The sequence below is a fragment of the Panthera pardus genome, unplaced genomic scaffold (genome assembly GCF_024362965.1).
Source record: "Panthera pardus isolate Hobbes unplaced genomic scaffold, ASM2436296v1 HiC_scaffold_3, whole genome shotgun sequence".
NCBI lineage: Eukaryota > Metazoa > Chordata > Mammalia > Carnivora > Felidae > Panthera > Panthera pardus.
This window is the reverse complement of record NW_026526876.1, coordinates 24,527,755-24,543,072: the sequence shown is the minus strand read 5'-3', so window position 1 is coordinate 24,543,072 and position 15,318 is coordinate 24,527,755. Positions and strand designations below refer to the sequence as shown.

The 15,318-nt window shown below is 53.2% G+C and overlaps 1 protein-coding gene across 4 annotated transcripts in view; it reads left to right on the top strand.

Annotated features, from left to right (window-relative positions):
- Positions 1-15,318, top strand: part of ARSG (arylsulfatase G) — a 107,709-nt gene that overhangs the window by 82,745 nt on the left and 9,646 nt on the right. For all 4 annotated transcript variants that reach the window (XM_019466437.2, XM_019466436.2, XM_019466441.2 and 1 more), the window contains exon 9: positions 8,324-8,432. In XM_019466437.2, the coding sequence (XP_019321982.2) occupies positions 8,324-8,432 (109 nt within the window). The remainder of the gene's footprint in view (positions 1-8,323; positions 8,433-15,318) is intronic.

Below are 15,318 nucleotides of genomic sequence, written 5' to 3'. Positions count from 1 at the left end.
TGGGCTCATGGGATCGAGGCCCGTGTCTGGCTCTGTGCTGACGGTGTGGGGCCTGCTTGGGATGCCCTCTCTCTTCCCCTCTTTCTGTCCCTTCAGCTCTCTCTCTCTCTTTCAAAATAAATATATAAACTTAAATAAATTGAAGTGAGATTCTGTAACATAAAATTAACCATTTTGATGTGTTTCTGATGTGTACAATTCAGTGGCAGTGAGCAAATTCGCAGCGATATGCCGTCATCACCTCTGCAGGGACCCCAGACACTTTCCTCCCCCCAGAGAAAGCCCCAGAGAAAACCCCATACGCTTGTAACGCTTGCCCCCCCCCCATCCCCCCGCCATCTCCTACTCTTTCCAGTACCTCGTTCAATTTTAAAAGACCCCCTCTTATGTCAGTGGGGCTGAGGGCAGAGAAGGGGGACAAGACTACACTCATTTCTGCTGAGCCCCAGGTGATAAGTGAGAAAAGCAAGTGACAGAATCCCCAGGAATATTCCGGCATTCAAAGAATGCCAGGATAGGAGCACATCTCAGCAATCTTCATTCCAACCACCCCGTTGGCCAAAGGAGGAAACTGAGGCGGAGCAGGGCGGAGGGCTTTCCGAGGCTGGCCATTGGTCAAGGGGGCCATGTCACTTGACCTCCACCAGCTCATTACTCAACCCGCATGATGGTTGTTACTCACGCTGTGTTATACCCGGCTAACTGCTCAGCCGTCTGGAAAATCCTAGGCTGCTTCTTTGGACCCCATGGTTGTCAAGGAAAATGTCTTCAGCCTCTGTAACAGTGTGAATCTTTCTAAATCCGCAGGAGGCAGAGTGGAGAGGTGGAGAGAGCTAATGGCTTTGGGAGCCCTGACGGGGCTCGAATCTCCACGCAACTTATGAATCGGTGCCCACCGGGCCGCTCCCCTGGACAACCCAGTTTCCTCCCCTGTAAGGGGGGGACTGTAGACCCAGCTCGCTAGATGGCTGGCAGGGTCAGCTGGGGTACTGCCCACGAGGCACCCAGCCTCATGAATGTCTCCTCCTAACCCCCATGATTCTTCAGTTCTTTGTTCCCAGCTGAAACAGACCTGGGGCGGGGGGTCCCCCGCAAAGAGAACAGGAAGGGGATGGGAAAATGGCCCTGAACAAGGTTTTCCTACCAAACACTGTGGGCAATTTAAGTAACATATGGATAACTTTCCAAGTGTTCTGAGACTCAGTCTTGGGAAACTTTGCTCGGAAGCTGGATTTCAGTCTTTGAGAGGACACTCTTCTTTGGGGGGGCGAGGCATACAAGTGCAGCTTACTGTGGTACCCGTGGGGCACAGCCCTTGACTTCGTGGTGGGGTGGGGGCCGGATGCCATCCTCCTCTTTTCTCAGGAAAGCCTGAAGGTGGACTTTGCATAGGGGTAAACATTTCCCCTTCCTCATTCTCCAAACCGACTTCCTGTCAGCTATTCCAGAACCTTCCTCCTCCTCTCTGCCCAGCACGCTGCTGGGCACTCTGGGAAGTCAGGCAGAGCCCTGAGTGCAAGGGGCGAGGCCAGGGGGCTCGGGTGGCGGCAGGGAGGCTGGGGGTCCCTCTGGGCCACCTGCTCCTCCTCATCCGGGTTCCTCTTCAGTGGGATGCCTGCACACCCCACTGTAAGGGGGCCAGTCTTGAGAGCAGATGAAGGAGAGAAGGCGGTCAATGTTTTCGCAACGGAGTAGGACAAACAGTACCCAGAGCCCGGCTTCTTTCTCCCCGCAGCCAGCCCGCTACGTCAGGCCACGCGCTGCCTTCCCCTGTTCCCGGGGCCCCAGGCCCCCCTCCTTGTCTTCCCTTTCCTTTCCTGGCTGAGCCGCCTTGCTCAGCTGATGGGATGAGGCAGCGTCTCCTGGAGCCATCTCTTCGCCCCGTGCAGGAGTGAGGATGCTCCTGTGGGCTTGGCCTGCGCCCTGCAGGGGCAAGGAGAAACTGAACCGGGGCTTGGGGGAAGCTGAGGGCAAAGCAGAGCGCCCCTACTTTCTCCCAAACAAAGAGGGCCTGCGGGGCGTGCCCCCTGGCTGATGCGGACCCCCCCTCCCCCGCCGGCCCGCCCCCCAGTGCTGTCCTGGTTCAGAGCCCCTGACCCTCCCTTCCCCACTGCAGACCTCTTTCCTACCCGGGACAGAACTCACACCTTGTTTGTCCCCTAACTGACTGCTCCTCTCTGTCTGGAAAATCTTTTCTTGTTTTATTTGAAGAGCAGAACTGTTCCTTCCTCCCCCTTGGTGATGAGGAAACATTCTGTTGAATTTGGCATCCTCAGCCTTCTAAGAGACCTTGGTTGTTTGTAATTTAATGCTATCAGGTTGTTGCGTAAGCTTTCCCACTGGGAAGCAGGCTCTGCGTCCTGGGCCTTCTGTGCAGTTTGGGGCAGGGGGTGGGGTGGAGAAAGGTCAGAGGTGGGGCTGGGTGAGGGAGAGAGGGACAAGGGATGTTGGCTGTGGGCCCGGGGGGGGGGGGGGGGGGGAGGCGGGCAGGGCCAGCTGGTGGGGGCGCAGTGGAAGTCAAATTGTGTCTCCTTCTGGGACATTGGCCACCCGGTTTGGAATGTCCCCATCACCACGCTCAAGGCCACCCCAGGCCAGCCAGAGTCCTCGGTCCAAACAGAGGCCCGTCTGCCCTGTGTTTCTAGAAAACTAGTATGCTACGGGTATCCTTGGCAAGGACGAGTATTTATATTTAGAAACGAAGCCTGCTTCTTTAGAAGGTTATAGAATGCACACTCCTCAGGACAGGCATGGTCTTCTACCCGGGTCACAAATACAGATGCCAGGCAGGTAATCTAAGAGAAGAAACGATTGTTTTTGTTAAGTCACGGGCAGTGTTAGGGAGTCCACAAACTGGAGAGAGGACCCTGTCTAATGACATTCAAAATTAGTTCAGAAAATACCGTTCGTGCCAAACCTCACTGTCAGAGGGCTGAACCCAGTGTGTGAGTCGCCAGCCTGCAACTTCTGCTGTTTTCTGTCCGTGGGTAGTTTCGGGTTGTTTGTTTTTGGTTTTTTGAGCCTTTTCGGATGGCTTTGGTTGGGCACTTCCGGCGGGCACTGTGCCAAAGGACCTTGCTCAGAACTTTATATACGTTATCTTACGTAACTTTTCCCACAACTGCATCAGATAATTACAATCATTTTTCCCCTTTATGGCTGAGGAGACGGAGTCTGAGGGAGGCTAAGAATTCTGCCCAAGGGGCGCCTGGGTGGCTCAGTCGATTGAGTGTCTGGCTCTTGATTTCTGCTCAGGTCACAATGATTCATGGGTTTGAGCCCTGCATTGGGCTCTGCACAGACAGCGTGGAACCTGCTTGGGATTCTCTCTCCCTCTCTCTCTGCCCCTCCCCTGCTCACTCGCACGTGCACACTCTCTCTCTCAAAAATAAACATTAAAAAAAAGGAAGGGGTGCCTGGGTGGCTCAGTCAGTTAAGCAGCCGACTTCGGGTCGGGTCGTGATCTCACAGCTTGTAGGTTCGAGCCCCGCGTCGGGCTCTGTGCTGACAGCTGGGAGCCTGGAGCCTGCTTCCGATTCTTTCCCTCTCTTCTGCCCCTCCCCCGCTCACGCTCTGTCCCTCTCTCTCTCTCTCTCCTTCACAAATAAATAAACGTTAAAAAAAGAATTAAAAAAAAAAGAATTCTGCCCAAGGCCACACGTGGAGAAGGGAACGCACCGGATGTAGGACAACACCTGCCTGACTCCAAAGACATCCTCCTACTTACCTTGCTAATACTTCTCAAACTCTGGTCCTCAGACCGTTGGCATCAGAATCACCTAGAGTCAGAGGCCCACCCTAGACTTATTAGGAATCTCTGGGGGTTCTTCTGGTGGTTCGGTTGTGCTGACAAGCTTGCGAAACTCGTCATTTGCGAGGCTGCCCTTTGGACTCAGGGAAGCACGGCCGCGGGTCCTTTCTGGGAAAGACCTCTGTTCCTCAGCGCGGCCTGCCCGGTCTCCGTGCATCATGGAATATGCCGCTTCACTTCCGCAGCTGGGGAAGAACGAGCAAGCAAATTCATGAATCATGGTTCTGTTTATATTTTGGTTGCTGAGGCTAAATATTTATTGCTTTAAGTAAGAGGTTCTGCCTTAATTAGAGTCATAACTAACCACAAGTGCACCAAAGTGTGTTCTTATGACCATAAGACATGCATTTCTCGACAGAAAGCCAAATGTAACCAACACTTTTAAGGTGCCGGTGCTGCTGATCAAAGTTTGAAGGTTTATCTAAACCGACAAATAGCTTTCGAAACAAAAAATAGCGCATAGAAGTTCAATTTATGGACCTACCTATTGTTCTTGCTTACTGTAAGTAACAGGTGCGCACTTAGGATCCTCTGGCATAAAGGTAAAAAGGTGTGGGCAATATAAAACTGAGGCTTAAAAAGCATAGAAGCCGCGTTTAATTTTGAAGCGCGTTGTGTCCACTTCCTGATTTCGCCCCTTGCCCTCCTTGCCCTTGTCCTAGATGGGTGCTCTCCCCATTAAGTCACCAGGAGAGCTTTAGAAGATACTGATGTCCAGGCCCCATCCCGGGCAAATCAAGTCATAATTTCTGGGAAAGGAACCTTGGCCTGGGTATATTTTAAAAGCTCCCCTAGTGATCCTAATATGCATTCAGGGATGAGAGGGGGCCACTGTCCTAGAAGGTTTAATGGGCCAGGGGCTGGCTGTGTAGTTAGACCTGGGTTCAAATCCTGGATCTGGCATTTGCTGGCTGTGTGACCTTTGGCAAATTACTTACCCTCTCTGAGCTTTGGTTTTCTTCATTTGAAAAACGGGGATAATAGTGCCTGGCTTGCAAGGTTGTCATTAGGATTAAATGAGATAATGCAGGGAAGCAGTTAGCCTTATGCTTGGGAGTACTTTAACGTGGTGCTTGGGGGGGGGGGTGCTCAGTAAATAGAAGATATTATTATTACTGTAATTATTGTGTTTAACTCAAATGGGTTTCCATTAGTGGGAGCAGGTATCACTGATGAGAACTAGGGGACCAGGGGCAGCCGTTCTGGGGCTCAGCCTTAGCTCTAACGGTATTAGATGTTTCTCATAATCAGACTCCACAACTCTGGGCACCCACGGGGGATGCTAGTGGGATCTTTTGAACTTTGTTCCCTTAGCGGTGCCAACGAGATACTGGCATTTGGGGCAAGACAATTCTACGCTGAGGGGGATTTAAGAAAAAGAAATGTTTTAATGTTTATTTTTGAGAGAGAAGGAGAGAGTGTGAGTGGGGGAGGGGCAGAGAGAGAGGGAGACACAGAATCTGAAACAGGCTCCAGGCTCTGAGCCATCAGCCCAGAGCCCGACGCGGGGCTCAAACCCACGAACCGTGAGATCATGGCCTGAGCCGAAGTTGGACGCTTACCCGACTGAGCCATCCAGGCGCCCCATTAAGAAAAAAAAAAAAGTTTTAATTGAAGTATAATGAACGTACGGTGTCCTATTAGTTTCAGGTGTACAATATAACGATTCCACAAGGCAGGGATGTATGTTTTATAATTGCTTACCCACACTCTGGACTCCTTTAAGATAAATTCCGCTAGAGTAGGAGGTCTGCGGGCCTGGCTGGAATATGTAATTGTGTCTTTCCCGTAGAGCCAGCAGCCATGGGACAGCCAGCAGTGGCTGGCCGCTCTTGATGACGCAGAAGGGGGGATCGCTTCTCAAGTGGCCACACAGAGGGCCTTCTCTAAGCCAACCTCTTTCTCTTACCCCCTGAATCTTTACGTGGGGACCGTCCACTCGGTTGACAGGCACACTTGTTATGACTGGCCGGATTTCTCCTGCTTCTCCGGCTTTGAACCCCCTGCTGAAATAAGGCGAACGTATTGAAATATTTGTTTCTCTGAAAAACGAATCAGGAAAACCAGTAGCCTGAAAAAGAGCGACAGAAGAGGCTGTGGCCAACAAGCAGAACCCCTGGTGGTGAAGACCAATTAGCAAATATATTAATTAGGAGCTGGTGTATTCTTCTGGAAACGTGCTGGAGGCGGAGACCAAACCCTGGTGCCCGCGGCCGCCGCAGGACAGGTGCTCAGCTCCTGCTTTCTGGTTGACCCGCAGGACTCTGGGCTTATTTCTTAGAACTGGACACTTCACTCTTCCTTAGCATCTGGCCTCAAAGGCTAAGCAAGTCTGTTGGAATTTTGTGCGGCGTGGATATGCACATAAGCAGGCTCCACAGTTCCACCCACCGATCCCCCAAACTTCCGTGCAAATGCCCCTCCCGGGGGTGGAATTATCTGCAGAGTCCTTAGCACGTGCGGTCGGTCGGTCGGGGATGCTTCCTCCCTGCTCTTTGGCCTTGAACTGCAGCATGAGTTATGCATTCCAGAGCCACGTGGGAGTGCGTTTCAGGCTTGTCGCAGTTCTGGATTCTCTGTTCCGTGTGTGTGAAAAATTGAGAGCGGGCTCTGTCCGTATTTACGGGAGAGGTGGCGCCCGATGCGGACAATGCGTTCGAGACATCTTGGGGCGGGCCGAAGAGCTTCCCCTTCAGCCTGCCGAACCCCACTTGGTCTCGAGAGCCCCACACCCCTAAGCATAAACAGCCCGTAGACGTGAGTTGTTTTGTGTTTGGTTTCTTACTTCAACACTTGGGGGACTCCAAAGCTGGCTATGAGAAAATCCCAAGAATGCGGAGCATTTCCGGTGTGGGGTGCTGGGCCAGGGACATCAAAGGTTCTGTTCGCCGAGGCGCGAGTGCAGAGACTTGGGTCTCGCAGCCCCCTCCCGCCCACCATCACTGCTCTCATATTCACGCCAGCCGAGCATGGGGAGGTTGCATGACCACAGTACGTGTGAGCCGCATACCGCGTTTGCCTTGGAAGGGCTTTCTACACGCTAACTTTGTGGAATCCTTGGCTCAGCTGGGATGAGGGTGGGGTGTGTGTGGGAGTGGTGGGGATGGTCATGGATAATTCAGTGCTCCATGCATTCAGGATGTTTCCATAAAGCATGACCTCATCTCCTCCAGCCCGCCGGTCATCATGATACTGGTGGTCACTTTTGACTCAGTGGTAACAAAAATCATTCCTTGAATCACCAAAGTGGAAATTCATAGATTGCACGTAGATGGTCCTTACCCCACCCATCCCCCCCCCAAGAGGCAAGAGGTCAGAGCTATTACTAACGCTGTCTCCACAACAAGGGAACGACTCATTCACTCAAGGAAAAACACAGCAAAGCAAACCAAAAGACAACAATAAAATCCTTTGCCAGATCAGTTGTTGGGCGTTGAGCAGATCACACAGCTGGGGGAGTTTCTGCCTTTCTCTCTTTTCAAATAATTGTATATATTTTTAAATGTTTATTTATTTTGAGAGAGAATGAGCAGGGTAGAGGGGCAGAGGGAGAGAGAGAGAATCCCAAGCAGCCTCCACACTCGCGTGATTCATGTGGGGCTCAATCCCATGAACTGTGAGATCGCGACCTGAGCCGAGACCAAGAGTCACCCGGGTGCCCCAAATAATTGTGTTTTGAAATCCTAAACGGTCACGTTATGGTCAGCAAGAAGACAAAGCCATTTTTATTCGACCTGTTTGTTAAACACCTGCTATGTCTTCAGTGCATAAGGCCGATAAGGTCTCATGGAGTGGAGATACACCCTCAGAAAGTCCATGAACAAACCAGACAGCCTGAAGTATTACAAGTCGTGAAGGGGGCGCCTGGGTGGCTCAGTCGGTTAAGCTTCCGCCTTTGCTCAGGTCATGATCTCACGGTTCGTGGGTTTGAGCCCCACATCGGGCTCTCTGCTGTCAGCGGGGAGCCTGCTTTGGATCCTCTGTCCCCCTCCCTCTGTCTCTTCCCCGCTCATGCACACGTGCGGGCGCTCTCTCTCTCTCAAAAATAAATAAACATTAAAATAAAAGGGTCATGAAGAAAATGAAGCAACGTGGTTCCCCAGAGAATGACAGAAGCAACCATTTACTTATGTTGAATCCGGTGAAATAAAATCAGGGAATGCAAGGTGTTGGCTAGAGGAATAAAAATAGCTGGTTATAAACGAAGTCATTCCTGGGAGCCTGGGTGGCGCAGTAGGCTGAGCGTCCGAGCCTTGGTTTCGGCTCAGGTCACGATCTCGCAGTTCGCGGGGTCAAGCCCTGCATCAGGCTCTGTGCCGTCGGCGTGGAGCCTGCTTGGGATTCTCTCTCTCCCTCCCTCTCTGCCCCTCCCCTGCTCGCTGTCTCCCTCAAAATAAACTTGAAACAGTAAATTACAAAACAAAAAAAGAAGCGATTCCTTTGCTGGAGTGATCAGAAACTCTCAGTGCTTTTTGAACAGTTGGAAAACCAACTACCTGCCTTGTCTCACAGGGGGAAGTGCAGCCAAGCAGACCACGTGGGAAGGTGGGCACCGGGTCCCGGCTCTGGCCTACTGGCCTGGCACCGTTCCCATCAACGTCACCAGCACTGCCTTGTTAAGGTATGAGACCCGAACTACCTTGAAATGTTGGGATTCGGGGCTAGAAAACCACGGACCGAGGCTCCAGCGGCTAGAAACCTGGAGAAGAGAGGCCTCATCGGCCACCTGCCTTGGCCGGGCGTTCCCAGATGCCTCCTACAGGTCTGATCGTAGCCACACGGATCTCCCCGTAGGCAATCCCACGTGCTGAGTTAGGGCCCACAGTGGCTCTTTGCAAGACATCCTCTGGGGATGATCTTGGTGACAAGAGGGGACTGGGCGGGCTCTGTGGCCTTTGATGCGGAGTCATGGCGGTGGCTCCTGGCATCAGTGCTCTACTAGCAGAGAGGTTAGCGGTAGCGTGTCCCTTTTTTGGCTTGGGCCCGGCAGACGGGAGGGAATAGACCGCGTAAGCCACAATTGTTCCATCCTTGGGGGTAGGGCAGGTGTCCTCAGGGTGACCGCGGGAAGCCAGCATATCGCCAGCAATCACACGGGCCCAAGAAAGGCACCTAGGTGTCCGCCTACCCTGCAGGGGAGGGAGAAGGAGGCGGCCCCACTGGGCTGGCGAGGAAAGAATGCACCTTTAGGTGAGGACATTCCTACCCGTGGCAAGGAAGCTTCTGCAGTGAGCTTGCTCCCTCTATTCGAAGATCCCACCCTCGCTCTTAGCTCCCTGTTGAGGCAGATCCACGAGGCCCCTTCCTGGGCACAGCACGAGGCTGCGGTGGCCCTTCCGAGAGCGATCCACGCAGCTGGGTAACCAAGACCCGTGATGGGAACGTGTCGCTCATCCAGATGGGGACTTCCTCTCTGTGGTTCTGTAGTCACTGGCAGGGGGGCGTGGCCGGGCGCTGCTCAGGGGCTCGGAGCTGTTGGTCTGGCCAGAGACTAATTTACGAACCAGTTCTGTAGCCCAGTGGGCCGTGGCCTCAAGAACACGGCCTCTCAGAGGAAGACAAGCTCCCTGGGCTCCTTCCCGCATCCCCAGACCCGGTGGGGAGCCGGGACAGCCGTGAAGGCCAGGGGAAAGGAGGGGTTAACAGCTCTGACGGCCAGGGCGGGTGGGTAGGCACCGTCCCTGGCAGCCTGCGGGCCCCCGCGACCCCACGCCAGCCCTGTGCCATCAGGGGGTGCGGGCAGGTGTGACAGCAGCGAGCGCTGGAGTCTGTGATGTCAGGCCGGCCGGGAAGAGGGCCAGATGCACTGCTTTTTATGGGGCTGACTTGGTGCAGTCAGGCCAAGTGTTCACAGGCTGGGCTGGCTGCGCACGCACGAATAACTCGGCAAACTCTCAAGTTCCGTCCCTGCACGCCGAGCACACGCTCCTCACGCGAGAAGGGCGTTTGCACCTGTGGTCAACCACAGCGCCATGATACCACGGCACCGTGGCGTTCGTGGCCTAAGGCCCCGGAGGAGACAACGGACTGAGGGAACCATTTGGTGACCCAAGAAAGCGAGTCTTGGTACAAGACCGCGTTTGCTCGAGAGCTCCTGGAATTCTACCAGGACAGCGCTGATCCGTTACATCGGCCCCTTCGGAGGATATTTTTTGGCGTTAAAGTAGTCTCAGTCGAAGCAGGAAAGTTCATCTCCATAGAATTCACCCTCTGGCTGTTTGCTCACATAAATCCACCTAAAGCAAACTTGGGTGGAGCGTCCTTACTGTCAGGCCAGGCCACCAGGCGTCTACTGTTGTTTTCCATGACTCCTTCAGGGTCGGCTCTGAGGAGAACAGCCTTCAGATCCATTTTCAAGAAACCGATGGTACTTCATGTCCTTGGAAACCCCACCAGGCACTCCCTCCTCCTCCAGAGTACTTACCCCTATTCTAGTACTTTATTCCTCAGAGGGACATAGATCTCCTTTCAGATCAGAGGTAAGTCCCCTGAGCCATAGAGCTAAGGCCAGAATACGTTACACCTCAGTTCTGGTGGCCCCGAGGAATTATGGGAAGAGAGTGGACAGGTTGATACAAGTACTCACATGAATGCAGAAAAGTGACAAATGCGTTGGGGGGGGGGGGGCAGTGGCGAGGGAGGAGGGGTCCACACGAATTCCATTTTCCATTTGGTTCCCTTTTAGAGATAATCACTGTTAATGTTCCAGCGTGCACCCGCGTAACGTAGCGAGGTCGAAGAATGGTCTCGTACATGTCCTGACCCCGAAGCCCAGTGACACAATTACAGAGTGAGGGAAATTCATTTATTCCACAAATATTTATTGTTGTGTCCAGCTGTGGGTCAAGCATTGCCCTAGGGACTGGGGGTGGAGTAGCGAGCAAATCAGACAGAAAGTTCCTGATGGTTAGGAGCTAACTTAGGAGGCCGGGGCTTTGGCGACACGTGTCGCAAGGGCCTGGTGGTTTGAACCTCAGCCTCTAATGCAGGTTAGCTCCACATTGGCACTGTTGACGTTCTGGGCAGGATCATTCTCTGTTGTGGGGGCCCGTCCTGTACATTGTAGGATATTGAATGGCATCCCTGGCCTCTACCCACTGAATGCCAGCGGCACCTTCACCCTGACCTGTGGCAACCGAAATGTTTCCAGGTGGGACCAGATGTGCCCTGGGAAGACACACTCATGCTGCTTGACGGCCGTGGCTTTTTTTTGTTTTTTAATTTTTTTTTTAACATTTATTTATTTTTGCGAGACAGAGTGCAAGTGGGGGAGGGGCAGAGAGAGGGGGAGACACCGAATCCGAAGCAGGCTCCAGGCTCTGAGGCTGTCAGAGTAGAGCCCGACACGGGGCTCGAACTCACAGACCGTGAGATCGTGACCTGAGCCGAAGTCGGATGCTTTACCGACTGAGCCAGCCCAGCACCCCTGAGAGCCACAGCTTTGATGTGATGTCTCATAGCCGTATGCAAAGACGGGAAGGTTATGCTCTGCATCTCTGAGCTGGGAGGCCACCGTCTCTATTCAGAGCAGAGAACCTCTCCTGCGATCACTGAGGCAACACGAGATGGCCACATCTCATTTGGGAAAACAGCTAAAGGTTCCGTTTAGCCTGGAGACCGGAGGGTCCCTGGGGGGTGGGGGGGCCGGGCGGCTCTCTTCAGATGCCTGAAACGCAGCCGGTTGTGTGGAGGGCTGATTCACCTGCCTCTGTACCGTCTTGAGGCACACGTCTCGGAAGTGGAAGTTACAAGAAGGCCATGTTCACATCAGTGCCCTGTGGTTCGGTGTCACCGCGAGAGCAAGATCTAGCCACGCATCTCCTTTCCAAGTCTCCCACTCTTTCCTGCATCCAGCGGTGGGCAGTGTAGGGGGAGAGAGGGAGGGGTCTTGTGTGGACCCCTCTCCCCTCCCGCTCCCAGCTATGCTCTGCTATGGAAAGGATATGCGTGCTTTGTGTCGGGCTCTTCTGATGCTCCGGGACCCCTGTGTCCCCTGAAAACAGTGCTCTTGGGTTCTTATACTGGCCTCTGAGAAGGACCGGAGTCGGGGGTCTGGGGGAAGCTGCAGCCCCTCAACGCTTCGCAGAGGGGCTTAGGCCAGGAAGGGGTAGGTACCGAGTTTTCCCTGGGGTCACAAGAGGGAATTACAACAGGAAGAAACTTACAACTAAGCGCTAAAAAGGCACTGCCCCTCCCCCACCTTTGCTCTTGATCCGGAGGAAGTTCTGTTCTCCCCTCCCTCTGTGTCCGGGCCCACGCACCCCCAATCCTTTCCTTGGCAACCTCCTTGCCACTTCCCGCTTCCCGCCCTCAGATCACACCGCCTTTTCCCAGCTATAATGTCCCCAGCTTCCAGGAAACACCTCCCTTCCCAGCCCTTCCCTCTGCCCCGGGATGCTCTCCCCCCAGGACAGCCCAGCACAGCGCCTGGGTTCCCATCGGCAGGCGTCCCGAGCCTGGGCTGTTGGGCCCAAGCAAGCTCCCAGCAGCCCTTCTGCTCCAGCCGGGCTCTCCTGCACCCTCCTCCCCATGGCCTGCTCTCCACGCCCGGGTCCCTGGGGTGACACCTTGCATGGGGACACAAATATGCACACTTCCTCTGAACAACCTTCGGTGCCGTGGGCTGGCTGAAGCCATGTTAAGAAAAGAAGAAACTATTTTCACATGGGCAACCGGCAAAGGTGTCCCCTGGCCCACTCTGATGGCAGCCTTTTGTGTCACTTCTCATAACCCCAGTGAAGTGGGGTTTTCCTCCCTCCAGAAGCCAAGGCCGACTGTCTCTTAGGCCAGGGAGGTGGAGGGCCGGGCCCAGGAGATTTTTTTTTTTTTTTAATATTTATTTATTTTGAGAGAGAGAGAAAGAGAGCACAAGCTGAGGAGGGGCAGAGAAAGAGGGAGACAGATGTTCCAAAGCGGGCTCCATGCTGTCAGCACAGAGCCCCACGCGGGGCTTGAACTCACGAACCATGAGATCATGACCTGAGCCAGAGTAAGACCAGCTGAGCCACCCAGGCTCAACCAGCTCAACCAGCTGAGCCACCCAGGCGCCCCGGGACACGTGAGATTTTTAATTTCTTCTAAAATCGGAAGGAGGGAAAAAAAGAACTTTTCAGTTGAAGACAATGGTTTAATATATATTATTTATATATGCATCTTTCTGTCAATACAGATGTGAAATATAATTTTTAGTATTTCGTACGGAAGCACGGGCCCACGAAGGCCCAAGTTCCCATATGTCCCACAAAAGTCAGAACGTGGTCCTGCCCAAAGCCCCCATCCCAAGTATCACCAGCCACAGAAACTTGGAAATGTAGATTTTTTTTTTTTTTTTTTTTTTTTTTTTTGGTCTCTTTCTTGAAGGTTTCAAAGACTGTCAGGACCAGTTTCTTAGGTGGGGTTTGAGGTTTGGAGCAGCTGGGGTCCCTTTGGTGGCCTCCCTAGGACCAATGTTGTCTCTAAGCTCAAGCTGAGTCTGCGGGCCCAGCCCCGGGATGGTATGGGGACTGTGTGTGCCCTCCTCTGGGCCTGACCTCGGGGGCTCGGCTTCCTCCATTACAGAAGGAAAGACTTTGGAACGGCCTGAGCTTGGCAGTAATTCTGGATTGGCCAGTCATCGGAGATGTTGGAGATTTTCTCGTGGGCCAAAGGTTTTCTCTGTGCTCTGGGCGGATGAAGTCCCTCTGAGGATCCTGACGAATGAATTCTGAGACGTTAGGGTTCCCTGAACATGAGACATTAGTGCTTTATTTCATTAGAATGTGAAGCCTCATGATACAGGGGAGAAAACCGAAGATGGAAAGAGAAAGCATGCCGTCCATTCCAGCCTGACACAGATCCTGTGTTTCCTGCTCGCTGGTGACCCATCTGCGGTGCCGGTGTCCTTTAGGGGTGCAGCTTCGAGAAAGCTCAAACAAACGGCCCCAGCCGCCGCCCCCTTTTCGGACTGCGTTGCTCCGCACTGCCCGGTCTGTAGCAGGATCCTTGGACTCCGGACAGGTTTCTGGACTGTGCCGTACTCTGGCCATGCTTACTGTGCACTCCTTGGCTTTGCCTGTGTGGGATGCCCAGCCCCTGGGACACGTATCTCGAGAGATAAGCCACTAGCTGTGTGGATCGTGAACACAGAAGGCAAACCAGAAACAGTCCGTGCCATCGTCCGGGGAGAGATTCTGTCCGGGATTCTAGGCGGAGCCTCATGGCGAGCCCCTTCTGCAGCCCCTCTTGGGCGGGCAGAGAGGCTTGTTCCCGGAACTCAGGGTGGTGGCAGTGGGGCAGGTGGCCCCTGAGGCCTCCCTCAGAGCGTGCCTGAAGTTTGGTGCTGTGCCCAGCCTCAGGCGAACCAGGGCCTCTATCCGGGGGAGTACTCCTCACCTTGGCCTGCCCGCCTGACTGCATCACATCCCGCTGACTCAGTTGGCCTGGCCCTCAGATAAACAGCTTTGTTGAAAGGACGGTCCATTTGTTTATGCTGGAGAGTTTTTTTCTGATGAAACACAGCAGGCTGGTGGGCGATGTGCCCCATAATAGAGTCAAGTTGCACCACGTGACTTAAAAACTCACATTAACAAAACCCACCAAAATGGTAACAGTGGCTGCCTTTGGGTGATGGACGATTTCTGCGTTGTTCTCTCTTTTATATTTCTGGGTGTTGTATTTTTTTTCCCCCACCGTAAACATTTATTACTATTTTGTAATGGGGAAGAAATCACTGAAATAAAGGGGGTGGAACGTTTCACATACCATGGCATTTTAATTAAAAAAAAATTGTTTTTTATATTTATTTTTGAGAAAGAGAGAGACAGAGTGTGAGCAGGGAAGGGGCAGAGAGAGGGAGAAACAGCCTCAGGCTGTGAGCTGTCAGCACAGAGCGCCTTGAGGGGCTTGAACCTATAAACCGTGAGATCATGACCCAAACCGAAGTCGGACCGTCAACCGACTGAGCCACCTAAGCGCCCCTTAATTTTTTTTTTAACGTTTAGTTTTTTTTTTTTAATTTTTTTTTTTAACGTTTATTTATTTTTGAGACAGAGAGAGACAGAGCATGAACAGGGGAGGGTCAGAGAGAGGGAGACACAGAATCCGAAGCAGGCTCCAGGCTCTGAGCTGTCAGCACAGAACCCGACGCGGGGCTCGAACCCACAAACCACGAGATCATGACCTGAGCCAGAGTCAGATGCTCAACTGACTGAGCCACCCAGGTGCCCCACCATGGCATGCTAATTTTTTTTTCCTAATATTTATTTTTGAGAGACAGCGCATGAGTGGGGGAGGGGCAGAGAGAGCGGGAGACACAGAATCCGACGCAGGCTCCAGGCTCTGAGCTGTCAGCACAGAGCCCGACTCGGGGCTCGAACTCACAAGCCGTGAGATCATGACCTGAACCAAAGTCAGATGATCAACCGGCTGAGCCACCCAGGTGCCCCACCATGGCATTTTAAACAAAGACTGAATATTTGTGACACAGAGACCCAGAGCAGGAATAATGCCGTGAACATTTCTCTAGCAGA